Source organism: Rhinatrema bivittatum, chromosome 6 (assembly GCF_901001135.1).
Source record: "Rhinatrema bivittatum chromosome 6, aRhiBiv1.1, whole genome shotgun sequence".
Classification (NCBI taxonomy): Eukaryota; Metazoa; Chordata; class Amphibia; order Gymnophiona; family Rhinatrematidae; genus Rhinatrema; species Rhinatrema bivittatum.
Genome location: NC_042620.1, coordinates 311,275,280 through 311,288,319, shown reverse-complemented (window position 1 = coordinate 311,288,319; position 13,040 = coordinate 311,275,280). Strand labels below are relative to the sequence as shown.

Sequence of the window (13,040 nt, the reverse complement as noted above, 5' to 3'; positions counted from 1 at the left end):
ACGGACATTTACCTGCACAGCAGTCCGATTTGCAAATTCCTTGTCTGCGTTTGACATTCTCTTTGCTTTGTGAGGGGGCTTTACCAGTGAGCATGCAGCGTTTTGGGATTTTGAAAACCTGGAAAGGACGTGCATGCCAATGCCTGCTCCAGCTTTTGGGCTTGGATCAAGGTTTACCGATGCCAGCCGGCCCTGTGTCCAGCCAGCCCTGTGTCCAGAAGTGAAGCTATGAATTATATTTAGAACCTTCCAAATCTTGTCACTTGTCCATCTACCTGGAACAAAGCCCATCCGACCTTTACGAACCAGTTCAGCTCAAAACCATATTTAATCTAGCAGCTAAAATTTCCACGAACCTTTAACATCAATGCTCAGTAATAAAACTGGCCCCCGAGAGCCCCAGGCTGGGTAGGGAATTTGTAACGCCACTTTAAAAAAGAGAGAGATCATATAGCTGGATCCATCGTCCATCCTGGAGCTTTATAAACAAATTAAAGGAGGTCTTACTGAGCCCTTCTGAGTCCTTGCTGAAGTCCTCCGAGATCTCCTTCCGAATGGAAAGCATGGCAGGGTTTGTGTACACTTGAGTGTGTTTATTTTGTTCATCGACGGCTGGAAAAAAAGGCAGGGGGAGAATAAAAAGAGCAGATTATTTTACAGATGCAACCCACAGCTGAAGTTACACTGAATAGTATCAGGGAGTGCCTGCCAGACAACACCAAATTGCCCGCAAGCTGTACCATGCATTATGGGAGCTGTAGTTTCAGAATGATAGGGGTACCAGTCCAATGTCATCTTTAATTCACTTCTTTTTCAATGAGTTTGCAAACTGACTTTTTTCAAAATGGTTGAAAACTACAAAATATCTTCAGCTACCTCAGAGTGCATTTAAAAGTGGTTTGAAACCAGTTTCATAACGTTATCATGGAAACACTACAGAATCAAGGAAAAATAATTGGGGGGGGGAAGGTACCTCAAGAGCTCATCTAGTCCACATATCCACCTCCATCCTCCCAAGTGGGATCTACTGTTCCTAAACTATCCCAGACAAATGTCTGTCCAACCTTCAAAGATGGAGGAGATTCCACCCTCTCACTTTTGCTATGACTTAACTACCCTCACAGGAAGTTCCTCTTAGTGTCTAACCTAAATTTCTGCAGTGAAGATGGAGAACTGATAACATGACATGATTCCCCTTGTATGTATCTGAACACCTAATACACAGCTTAAATGAAGATGGTATATGCTACTTGGGGATGGTCTGCAGACTTTTCAGTGAAATAATTAGCACAAGTATTTCACCCCCTTTTTCTGACTGGGCGTGTCTGATACTTTGACACGATTGAAAGTAACATAAGCAAGAATGGCAAATAAAACAGTTCAATTTCACTGGTTACATGTGGGAGTGAGACCGGGTATGGCATCAGCAACAACACCATTATTCAAAATGGCTCCCTTTGTATCAACTGGAATTCCATCCCCAATTGTACCTGGAGACTTTCAGTTCATATTTCTGTCAGAAAGGCAGGACTACAGATCCATAGAAGCCATGTAATAAAATCAGGACTGGCTCAGTCTACCCTTAAGACATGGAGGTTTCCGGCAACCCTGGCTGGACTGGATCATAAAGTCTAATATAAACGATTTCCTGAAAATGGAAACTGATTATTTGATTGTATAGTCCATTTTTCCCCAACTGTGTCCCGAAGGCACACCTAGCCAGTTGCATTTTTATGATTCCCAGAATGAATATGCATGAAATATTTGCATACCCTAGGTCTCCAATATATGCAAATCTAACTCATGCATATTCATTATGCATCACCTGAAAACCAGACTGGTTAGGTATGCCTACAGGACAGGGTTGGAAAGCAATGGCATAGTCAAGATAGTTAAGGCCCTAAGCTACACATAAGGGCTGTAATTGGGTAAAAGCAATTTTAACTTGCTTAATACATAAAAGTTGGACAGTGGGTAAAGCTCTCTTAGGGTGGGCAGAACTACAAAAAGAGTGTGACATTATCAAAGGGATAACACAAAATAAAAGTTTTAAGCTAAGAGTAATTTTTTTTCTAATTAAGAATTTGGTGAGTGCCTAGAGCCAGGGTGCTCAACCCAGTCCCTGGGACACACCTAGTCTGGTTTTCAGAATACCCATAATGAATATGCATGAGATAGATTTGCATACAATCTATCTCAATGCATGCAAATCTATCTCATACATATTCACTGTGGATATCCTGAAAACCTGACTGGTTAAGTGTACCCCAAGGACAGGACTGAAAACCACTGAGCTAGAGATAAGATGACCGGATCACTCCGGGCTATCAGAAGTGGGCTGAGTTGATCCTGGTTTTACTCCAAACATCTAAGCCAGGGAAGGTCAACTTGAGACCTCCTTTGCCACAAATAGGTCTGACTTTCAGGATTTCCACAATGAATATTCATGAGATATAGTTGCATAAGGTTAACCTGCACAGTTTGGTTATCCTGAGAAATCAGATCTGTTGGTGGCAATCAAGGACTGGAGTTTGCCATTGCTGAAGTATGCAAGGAAATCCTACTTATCTTAGAACAGTGGCTCTCAAACCTGTTTGATAATATTAACTCTGGGGTAAGCACAGTATGTAGCAGGCAAGCTGCATGTGCCTCTTGGAAAGCTGCATACAGGGATGTTTGATGATATTAACCGTGGCATAACTCTGGTGCGCTGCAGGCATAGCACACATGCGACATGGCAGGCTGCACTGATGGATTTCTATTGGTTCACGGAAACAAAACCAGGGATGTTATGACACACACTATCCTGAACACAAGGGCTCTCGGCTTTGCTTGTACGTGACGCTGCCATTCCCAGTGAGAGTAGCAAGCTCGCGCGCGCTCGTGCCCAGCTGAGCTCTGCACCCTACCCTTCTCTGCTTGCTCGATGATCTGTCGCAGGGCCTTCTTAAGGCTGTTGGCTCTGAGCATGAGCTGCTCCTTGGACTTGAATATCCTGGGCACGCTGGTGGCTCTGCTCTCCCCCAGGTTCTCCTTCTCGCCAGACTCCTTGCCGTTCTTCGCCCTGTCAGAGCTGCCGGCCCCGTGAGAACTGCCGGTGGGGACGACGACGGCCTGCGACTCCTCGTTCAGCGCCTTCACCAAGGAGTCCAGTTTCTCGTTCAACATGGCGCACTGCGGAACACAGGACAGCAAGGAGTCAGGGGCCCTGGGGTGCATGCTGGCAATATAGACTGGGCTCTGGCCCGGCGGGACTGGCATGGCTGGAGACAATCCCAGCTCTGCTACAGATACGCTTACTGCACGACCCGGAGAGGTCACTTAACATTCCTGTGATTTATGGGGGCAATTCTGAAATGACCCCGCATGCTTGCAAAATACGCTGGCGCTTGAGGATAATTTGAATAGTAAAGTACATATTCTACGAGCAGCAAGATTTCCACTTCAGAGGCGGCTGTACCTCTAGCTCTTGCTGTGCATAAAAGAGCAACTATGGGCTGCAGAGGAGGAAGAACAGAGTGCTGCACGGAACTACAAATCCCTTTTCATTCTTCCTTATCCTTAAATATTGATCTCAGATTTCTTCTACGGTTGCAGGACACCGTTAAGCCTGAAACCCTCTCCTAATCATCACTGCGGCCACAATGAATTTCTGCTGCTTCTCAGTTCCCCTCCACCACCTCGGGTTAGCAGAGCCGTCCCTGAATTTGCATAGCTTATCTTCAACTGGAATTAAATCGTCCCCGGTTTGGACTTGACTACAGCCAAGCGCCCTCCACGTGCTTCCTTCTGTCTGTTGCAGCAGGAGGCAGAGGACTGGCACCAAATCTGCCAACTCCTCGTGCTGCCGCAGAAAGAAGAGAAAGACCAGCACCAGCCGGGCGCGTCCAGCAGGAGGGGCATCGGCAGAAACAGCGGCGGGAGCAGCAGCAGGATTTCCCCCCCTCCCCCATGGTAGGAGCAGTAAGGCCCAGTGACAACAAGAGCAGGCTTAGCCAGAGAATCTGGCCTGGCGGGTGCCAGCAAAAGCAGCAGCACCCGATCAAACTGGCAGCAGAAGCAGCAAGATTCAGCATGGGAAAGACCGAAGGTTGAGCTGATCCACCTGCTGGAGACAGACAAATACTGAAGGGCTGCAGGGTAGGCTCTGTCCTCATATAGGATACCCTTTCAGTTTTGGTCTGTCTCCATCTGCTGGAAAGGAGGCTCAACCCACGGTCTGGACTGATCCGGGTACGTACAGGGAACAGGAGGACTCAGTCTCCCAATGAAGCTCCCCCCTCCCCCATCCCCTTCCTAGCCCTGGTCTGGAAGTGGGAGCAGGACTCGGGGGCCCTTGCCTTAGTGGTGAAAGCAACATGACCCGGCCTGGCAGTGGCAGCAGAAAGATTCAGCATTAGACCCCCCCCCCTCTCCTCGGTGGTGAAAGCCAGAGGGGGGGTAGCTGGAATACCCTGGCAGAAGACGCAGGAGAAAGACTGTGGGAGGGGGCAGGTAGCAGCAGAGGACCCCGGTGACAGAAGGACCATAAGCCCATGTGCTGGGTGGTACAGAGGCTCAGTGAGAAAGGGAGGGGGAGCTGTAGAGCCTGCAGGAACAGCAGCAGATCCTGAAAGCATGAATTGTTGGGGACAGAATGAAGGAACCAAGCAGGGAGGCAGAGGGAAATGTGTGACTGGGAAAAGGGGGTGATGATGAAACTAAGAACTGGGGAGAGGTGCGGGTGATGGGGGGGGGGGGCACCAGAACTGGAGAAGGAGATGGTGGGTGGGGCAGGGGCTGATGGAACGAGGATTATGGAGCAGGGGATGAAGGGTGGGGGGAGAGGTGATGGCATGAAGAGAAAAGAGGAGGGGAGGGGAGGTAAAGGAAATGGGGAGGGGTGCAGGGGTGAGGAAGCAAGAGATGTTTGCATTGGTCCCTAAATATTTTGAGGGGCTCAACACTGATACTACAGGAGAGCAAGTGCTCAACAAAAATCCAATAATCTCACCCCCCCAGCCCACAAAAGTCCACAATGGGAGGTCTGTGCAGCAGGGGCAGCCCTTACCTTCTTGGCCATCGCATCTGCTTCCTCTTTGTTCTCTGTGGCTCTTTCGTAGGCTTTGCCCACTTCAGCTACAAACTCGTTCACCGTTCCACACAGGAACCTAGCAGGGAAGACACACAACCCACAAACAAGTGCTGAGGAGAGAGACAGAGAGAAAGAGAGCGAGCACGGAGGCCTGCAGGAAGCTGCTTCAGGACTTGGAGGGAGCGAGCGATAGGAGGCCTTCACTGTGATGCCCAGGAAGTCAGCGGTTATCCCCCAGAGAGGTTATCTGACCCACTGGAGCCTGCAGGAGAAGCCGCTCTCCATTAAATACGTGTGAGAATTTATTCAACAAATACGCCCTGTCCAACAGCCTCACGCCACCCCGTACAAGCCAACTGCGCACCACAGCGAGAAGAAACATTAGCGGCCAGCAGGATACCGAAATACGGTCTCAGGCTGCAACTGGACAGGGCAATTCTCAGAGCTCATTTCTTTGAAAATCGCCCTTCCTGTGCGCAGGTACAAAAGGTGCACATTGTAGGGGGTTAGGTGGGAGGGAACTGCAGAGATACGCCCACTTTTGTATTTTCAAAAGCACATGCCGTTGCTTTAGTCGTGAAAAAAAAGTAGCCACATAAAAAGGAGGCGCCAGTGTCCATGGGAATTTTTCCTTGGGCGGGGTTTTTTTTTTTTTTGTTTGTTTTTTTTTTTTTAAAGTGAAAGCTCTCGCCTGTACTCCCGCTTTGAAAACTGGATGCAAAACCTGTGGGGTTAAAAGGCAGCAATGCAGGAGGCTTGGAAACCGCCCTCTTAGCGTGGCCAGCGCCCCGAGCTCAAAAACAAAGGCTTACGATAATCGTATCTGCCCTCCTCCCCCGACCACAGCACCTGCTGGAGCTGCGATGCCCGAGCTTTTATTCTGGTCCCGTCCGCGGCTACGGAGCTCAAGACCACGGTTGGAAGGGTTGGGTCCCTTGCAGAGGTCTCCAAGAGTTTTGGTGACAAATGGAAGATATTTCTAAATCCCAAAGCAATACCCTCCGTAAGAGAGATTTGGAGACATAACATTCACTCATGGAAAGAGTGAGGGAAGGACAGCAAATGCTGTTCAACAAAAGTAAGCAGTAACTTTTTTTTGGGAGGGGGTGGGGGAGGGTGAGACATTCAGGGGAGAAGGACTTACTTTGCTGAGGAAATAACATCACAGTGTTTGTCAGATTCCAAGATCTTAGCCAAGTGGCAGGCCACAGAATCGGCGTAGTGGGATATGTGTGTCTGAAAACCAAGAAAGAAGGAATTACCGTCGGCAATTGGATCCTAGGCTGCTTCAACCTGTGTAGAAACCGCAGGGCCAGACTACCCTGCAGACTTCATTTACTAAGCAATTTTTTTGGCCATAGACACGGACCAGGAAATGTAGGAACGCTCTAGGTCCCCACTCTCTATTCTGTCTCTAGTTTAGGCCTAGACTAGGATTAGACAGGCGCCTCCTGCGAGCCTATCTGGGAACTCCCTGGATTTAGCCCACAGACCCCAGAATTCCAAGTGAATGGTCGGTCTGTGGGCCACCAGCCAAAAACTCCGGGCGCCCTATTTGCAGAAGGAGGCCCAGGATAAAAAGAGAGGCTGGAGCAGTGCGGGTCCACAGCAGGAGGAGCACTGGGATCGTGCAGAGAAAAAGGAGGAGGAGGAGGAGGAGGAGTTTTGGCCCCCCAAGCAGCAGAAGGAGGAAGAGCAGCAGCAGCAGCTTCACCACATCCCCCTCACAGGGAACTAGAAACAGGCAGCCCCGGCCCCTCTGAGCAGGTGCAGGGTGAGGAGCAGCAGCGTCGGGCCTGCGCAGGGACAGCAGGGGGCCTGCGCTGCAGAAGCAAGAAGAAGAAGAAGAAGAAGAAGAGGAGCATTGGTCCTGCGGGTCTGGGGAGAGAAAAGACTGCCGCAGCGTGGGGATCGAAGACAGGGAATGAGTGTACGTGTGTGTGTGTGAGAGAGTGCATGGGCGTGTGGAAGAGGGGGAGAGGTGAGTGAGCGAGTGTGCATGTACGTGTGAATGTGCAGTGTGCACGTGTGGGAGAGGGAGAGAATTGAGTCTGCCTCCACCTCATGCCTCTTCCCATCCCCCCCTCCCTCTCTCTCTCTCTCCCTGCAATAGCCAGTTGGCTCCTCCTATACCCACCAGCTGAGATATTTCTGTTAGCCCAGGCTGCGCTGGAATCCAATGGTGCCAGCAAGTGTGGGCATGAGCACGGTTACTGGCCCCCACCTTGACCGGTTGCTGTGGCCTGGTGGAAGGGTAGGGTCCAGAGTAAGTGGAGAGAACTATAGGGGCCAGCAAAAAGAAATAGTGGAAGCACACATCAGTAAAAAAAAAAAAAAAAAAAAATATATATATAGATATATAGATATATATATAGTGCATGGTGGGAGCACTGAAAGAACCCTTGCCAGTGCTTCAGATGCCATTGTGATGAGCAGGACCCCAGCGAGAGAGTGAGCAGTGCACTGTGCTATGACATTTTACAACTCTAATTCAGAAGGAAACTGTTGTTTTTCTTGTATTCACTTGGGCGTTCAGTCCCTTCTTTGGTTTCCAGATCCCTCTCTCCCTCTGCCTTGGGGGGAACGTCAGTGTACTGCTCCCACTCCTTGACCTCAGCTGCTGCTGGTCAGGTGGGGGGCAGCTGAGAGCAGCAGCCCGGAGCATGCATGGCGTAGCATCGGAAAGGGGAGAGAGGCTCCTCACCCCAGGCTGGCAGCATCGTCGGAGGAGGAGGCTGCCACCCTTACCTCCCCAGGCCGGCTCGCTTCACGTATATCACTAACAAATCTGGCCCATCATTAAAATGAGCCCGACACCCTCAGCTTCCACTGCGAGACTGCAGGGATCTGCCACGGTGCAGATGATAACAACAAACTGGGTTTGCAGGCTGAAAAGGGAGCCTGTTAGGTCTGCGAGCACTGCTATTTTACGCTGAGAGACCAAGGGGGCTGCAGACACACTAAGGGACTGCAGTAACCAACATTTCTGCAAATGCTGCTCCATTTTTTTTCCCCCATAATAGTTCTTTACAAATTATGGTGCTGGTCTGAGCTACGTCCCAGAGCTTTCCTCACATGGTCTGCCCAGGTGAGGATGTCTGCATCCCCAGACCATGAAGTGGAGATCCTGAGCAGGCCTGGGCACACTGCAATATCCATAGGCTGGCACTGGGAGTACCCCCAGGCTGAGGCGGCTTGTGCACACTGCAGTACCTGGATGCTGGAGTCCCCGTTCTCCTCTTCCTTGATGCACGGAGGGGAGTGCTTGGGTGACTCATATGTCAAAATGCTCCACCTGAGGCAAAAGAAAAAAAAAAGAAAATATGACTAATTTTCAGCCCTGCTGCTTCCAAATCGCACACCATGTGCTAACTCTGTTACACAATCAGTTTGGTCCCGGCGTGCTAAGGTGTAACCTGGAGGGCTAGGTGACAAGATGCAGAAAGACTCCTGTGCTAGGGTAGGGAGAGGAGGGTTAAGTGGTTTTCACATTATGGAAACGGGATACAGGAAGGCCACATCCTGCGCTCTGCGACCTGGCCCCTTTTTTTTTTTTTACCTGTCCAGCATTTTGGTGGTGGCTCGTTCCATTTTTTCCAAGATCTGCAGTAACTGAGCGTCATCGTCACACAGGCTCCCCCAACCCAGCACACGGGCCAAGTCATTGCCCGTGCCCAGAGGAAGGACCCCCAGCTGGCACTAGCAGAAAAGCAACAGACAGCAGGTCAGTAAAACCCAAGTGATAAACAGTGATAATCTGCACTGTCAGAGGCTGAGTGAGGCCTGTGGTGGCTGATATTCAAAGAAAGCCCAAGCATCTGACGTAGATACCTCAGATATGGAGGCCCAAATTTAGACCGGCCATTGATTCACCTACATTTAAGAACCTAGCAATGAAAGGTGCTTAGCTTGCTTCCTCTGCCCCTGGCCCCACCCACTTTTTTGAGGCTCAGATTTAGACACCCATCCCTAGTCAATTTTCAAAGTTGCTAATTTAGGTGCATAACTCCCAAAGTTAGGCACTTTAACCCTTTGAAAACTGACCCCCTTATAGGTCCAAATTCAGCCTCGGGCTGTCCGGGTAAAGTCATGCCGCTGACTATACCCAGATATATTCTAAAGTATCCGGGTAAGTTTATCCAGATGAGTTAGGACAGCTCTTCAGCATGACTAAACTCATCTGGATAAACTTAGTCCAGCATTGGAACACCTCGATTTCTTCGGGTAAGTTTTATCTAAACATTTACTGGGATAAGTAATCCAACGGTGAGCGTTGGAATTTTTAAACCTCAAGGTTTGTCTGGCTAAGGTCGGGTGATATCAGTGAGCAGTGTGGAAGACGATTCAGGCGCCTGCCACACCGCTGCCAACCTAACTTGAAAACGAAGCTAGCGTAAGGCCCGCCCGCTCAGAGCATGCATGTACTGTGCAGCTGTCTCTACCAGCAGCGGAGGGGGAGGGGGAGGTAAAAACCAGGGGCCTCTTGCAGTTTACTGATCTGATCTGCTGTCTGTAAATTCTTGGGGAGCGCAATCTGATGTGTGGTTCTTCAGCCTGTTTTATACAGGGTTGTCCACAGACATAGCAACATCCAAAACAAACCCCTCAGCACTTATGGATCTAAAGCTCATGGTCAACTTAAAACTTGCCAGGCTGAAATTCATCCATGTATGTAAGAGGGATTTATATAGCAGTACAAAAAGGCTGCTTGAGCACTCAAGCTTAGCCAGTTTTGCATCTTTTGGCACGTAAACCCTTGTGAAAGATACAAACTAGGCTGGTGAGCTTGGGGCAGGCTGTGAATGGCCAGCATTGCTCAGCCCATTTCCTAGCACTAGAGACTCTGGTGCAGCACACCAAGGAATACAGGGAGGCATGTGCGTGCGTGCGTGTGTGCGTGTGCATGCCCCTTTCACACTCACTTGTTTGTGCAATCCCAGCTTGTCGATCTCGGACAGGACCCAACCCACGCTGCCGTCCCCGCCACACACCAAGATCCGGAACGTGGAGAACTTCTGGAACAGACGCAAGCTGAAAGCAAAGCATAGGGATGGAGCAAGTTTGATTAATGACAGCCACCTTGCGGTGTCTGGAAGTGCAGCACCTGCTGGGCCCACATAAGCACAGAAGCATGGCCAAGGTGTTGTGCCTGTTCCCTAGTTCAGTCAGTATTTAAAGCAGGGCCTGTGCTGTTATAGTGCATCTCGTGCAGGAACGACAGAAGCATGTGGGCATGGAGCTCGAGCAGAACTTCAGTCTAGCTCATGTGAAAATCATATGTAAACTGCTACATTACAGACACTCTGATAGAATACCGCTATATACAAAGAATCCTTTCCGTAGTCATTTGTCTGTGTTTGAGGTGGGAGAATGTTAGTTTTAAATTCTGTGCTCCTGAGTGGCCTCTAACCTTCCCCTGCTGTGTCTATCAGAGCAGCAGTGGAAAAGTCAAATGAGGCGTGAATGAACGACACATGGAGGAGGAGAATAAGAAATAAGAGCAAAAGAAGATGACAATGACTGGGATCTTTCTTGCAACTCCATTTTGTCTCTTGCCACAGTGACTGCGGACAGAGTGAGAAAATATCTTTATCTTTATTTAAAATTTGTTAATCTCCTATACACTAGGTGATGTACTGCTTATCTTCACATGGGAAAGCAGTGGTGTTGTGTCCCACCTGCCTGCACCACATGGGGCTGTAAAGCCCCTCAGAGAAGGGGGCAGGTTTCGTATGGATGGCAGTAGCATCGGGTGACAGAAGTGACCAGTGTGGCAGGAGATTCAGAACATAAGAAATTGCCATGCTGGGTCAGACCAAGGGTCCATCAAGCCCAGCATCCTGTTTCCAACAGAGGCCAAACCAGGCCACAAGAACCTGGCAATTACCCAAACACCAAGAAGATCCCATGCTACTGATGCAATTAATAGCAGTGGCTATTCCCTAAGTAAACTTGATTATTATTATTTATTATTAAGAGTTTTTATATACCGTCATTAAGTTATTTACCATCATAACGGTTTACAATAGTGCACCAATATCAAAGTGAATATGGATCATAATTTACATAGGTGGTGCCAGTACTTATTCGGTAACAAACAATATTGACTAATATAATTTACTATAAGGATTATGCATATTAAGAAAATCAATTGGGGATTGTATGTTTATAGCGATGTATCCTGTGGTTTGACTACAGTTAAAATTAGTGGTGAGCTAATTTCCAGTAGTAACTGGAATTTGAGAGCTTGGTGCTACGTGTCCGCTTATTCTTGTTTACCTGCTTGCATCACTCTCTTTGTTGAAGGCTAGTTTGAAAAGCCAGGTTTTGAGTTGTGTTTTGAAAAATTTATGGTTACTCTGGAGTCTAAGTTCAAGGGGCATGGAGTTCCATAAAATGGGACCGGCCAGAGACAGTGCACGTTCCCTGACTTGGGTAAGTCTTGCTGTTTTCACGGATGGAATGGTTAAAAGTACTCTGTTTGCTGATCTTAAATTTCTGTGTGGAACGTGGACTCGAAGTGCTGTGTTCAGCCATTCTGCTTTTTCGTCATGGATAAGTTTGTGTATTGTGCAGAGTGCTTTGAACTGTATTCTTTGTTCAATGGGTAGCCAATGTAGAGTGGCGAGAGTATCTGTGATGTGATCCCTTTTACTTCTCCCAGTGAGAATTCTAGCTGTGGCGTTTTGTAAAATTTGAATTCTAGCTGCGGCGTTTTGTAAAATTTAGCCATTAATGGACTTCTCCTCCAAGAACTTATCCAAACCTTTTTTGAACCCAGCTACACTAACTGCAATAACCACATCCTCTGGCAACAAATTCCAGAGCTTTATTGTGCATTGAGTGAAAAAAAAACTTTCTCTGATTAGTTTTACATGTGCTACTTGCTAACTTCATGGAGTTAGTCCTTCTATTATCCAAAAGAGTAAATAACTGATTCACATTTACTCATTCTGGACCTCTCATGATTTTAAAGACCTCTATCATATCCCCCCCTCAGCTGTCTCTTCTCCAAGCTGATGTTCTGAAAATCCAGGACAGATTTGGGAAGCCCTGATTTAGGTAGGAAATGCTTTCCAGAAACTCTTCTTTTCACTGAAGAAGTTATATTTATTTTCCCTTGGAGCAAGAAACCTTGCTTTCTTTTCACTAAGCAGTCATGCCAATTGGCAGCAAGATACCATCAAGCACAGCAATAATCTGAGGTCAGTGACCACCATTCCCTTTCCCATGCCATCAGCAACAGGACTGGGTCGTGAAGTCCACCTCTTGCTTACCCAAGATGAGGTCCTCCATTCATGAGGTCAAAGACCTGCGCTGGGTTGAGGAACTGTTTGAACTTCCTTAGGAACTTTACACCTTGATTATCGCCACTCTTGGAGTTCACAAAGACCAGCAGAGGACTGGAACAGGAGAGGGGGCATGTGGCCTTCCAGAACCCTGGAGAAATCAAAACCACACAGAAGCAATGATCAAGAAACAGATAAAACTTGAGATAACGAAGGGACGAGAGCCGTGCTGTATGGCACGGAATAAAATGAAGTTAACACATAAACCTGAGGTCAAGAAAAGATTGAGTAAATGTAGCACTTGTGTACCACTAATCTAACTGAACCAAAACATGTCAGATACTAGTAACACTCATGTCACCTGTTCCACAGGAAAATCCAGACTTTGGATTCCTTCTGTTGAGCGATAATAGACGTTTACAATGAGACAGCTAAGGTAAGGGCTCCTGATTGGTCATCAGGGGCAATATGACTCAGGTTTTAAACGAGTGATTGGCCAAAGTTTAGATTGCGGAGGCCATGAGCCAAATCGACTGGAACTTTTCCTGGAAAGAGATCCATGATCAGATTTTTAGCAATCTGTTCAAATCCAGATAAAAATAATTAAGTTACAAATCCAACGGAATTTGTTTTTTTTTTAATCTTAATTAACTTAAATGGCTATATCTGATTGCAAA

At 48.0% G+C, this 13,040-nt stretch overlaps 1 protein-coding gene across 5 annotated transcripts in view; it reads right to left on the bottom strand.

Moving 5' to 3' along the window:
- The window catches only part of LOC115094425 (diacylglycerol kinase delta-like), a 305,506-nt gene that overhangs the window by 39,215 nt on the left and 253,251 nt on the right, over nucleotides 1-13,040 (bottom strand). For all 5 annotated transcript variants that reach the window (XM_029607468.1, XM_029607470.1, XM_029607467.1 and 2 more), the window contains 8 exons: nucleotides 12,352-12,514; nucleotides 9,997-10,105; nucleotides 8,634-8,773; nucleotides 8,288-8,369; nucleotides 6,219-6,310; nucleotides 5,051-5,150; nucleotides 2,910-3,174; nucleotides 508-612 (listed from right to left, as the gene is read on the bottom strand). In XM_029607468.1, the coding sequence (XP_029463328.1) occupies nucleotides 508-612; nucleotides 2,910-3,174; nucleotides 5,051-5,150; nucleotides 6,219-6,310; nucleotides 8,288-8,369; nucleotides 8,634-8,773; nucleotides 9,997-10,105; nucleotides 12,352-12,514 (1,056 nt within the window). The remainder of the gene's footprint in view (nucleotides 1-507; nucleotides 613-2,909; nucleotides 3,175-5,050; nucleotides 5,151-6,218; nucleotides 6,311-8,287; nucleotides 8,370-8,633; nucleotides 8,774-9,996; nucleotides 10,106-12,351; nucleotides 12,515-13,040) is intronic.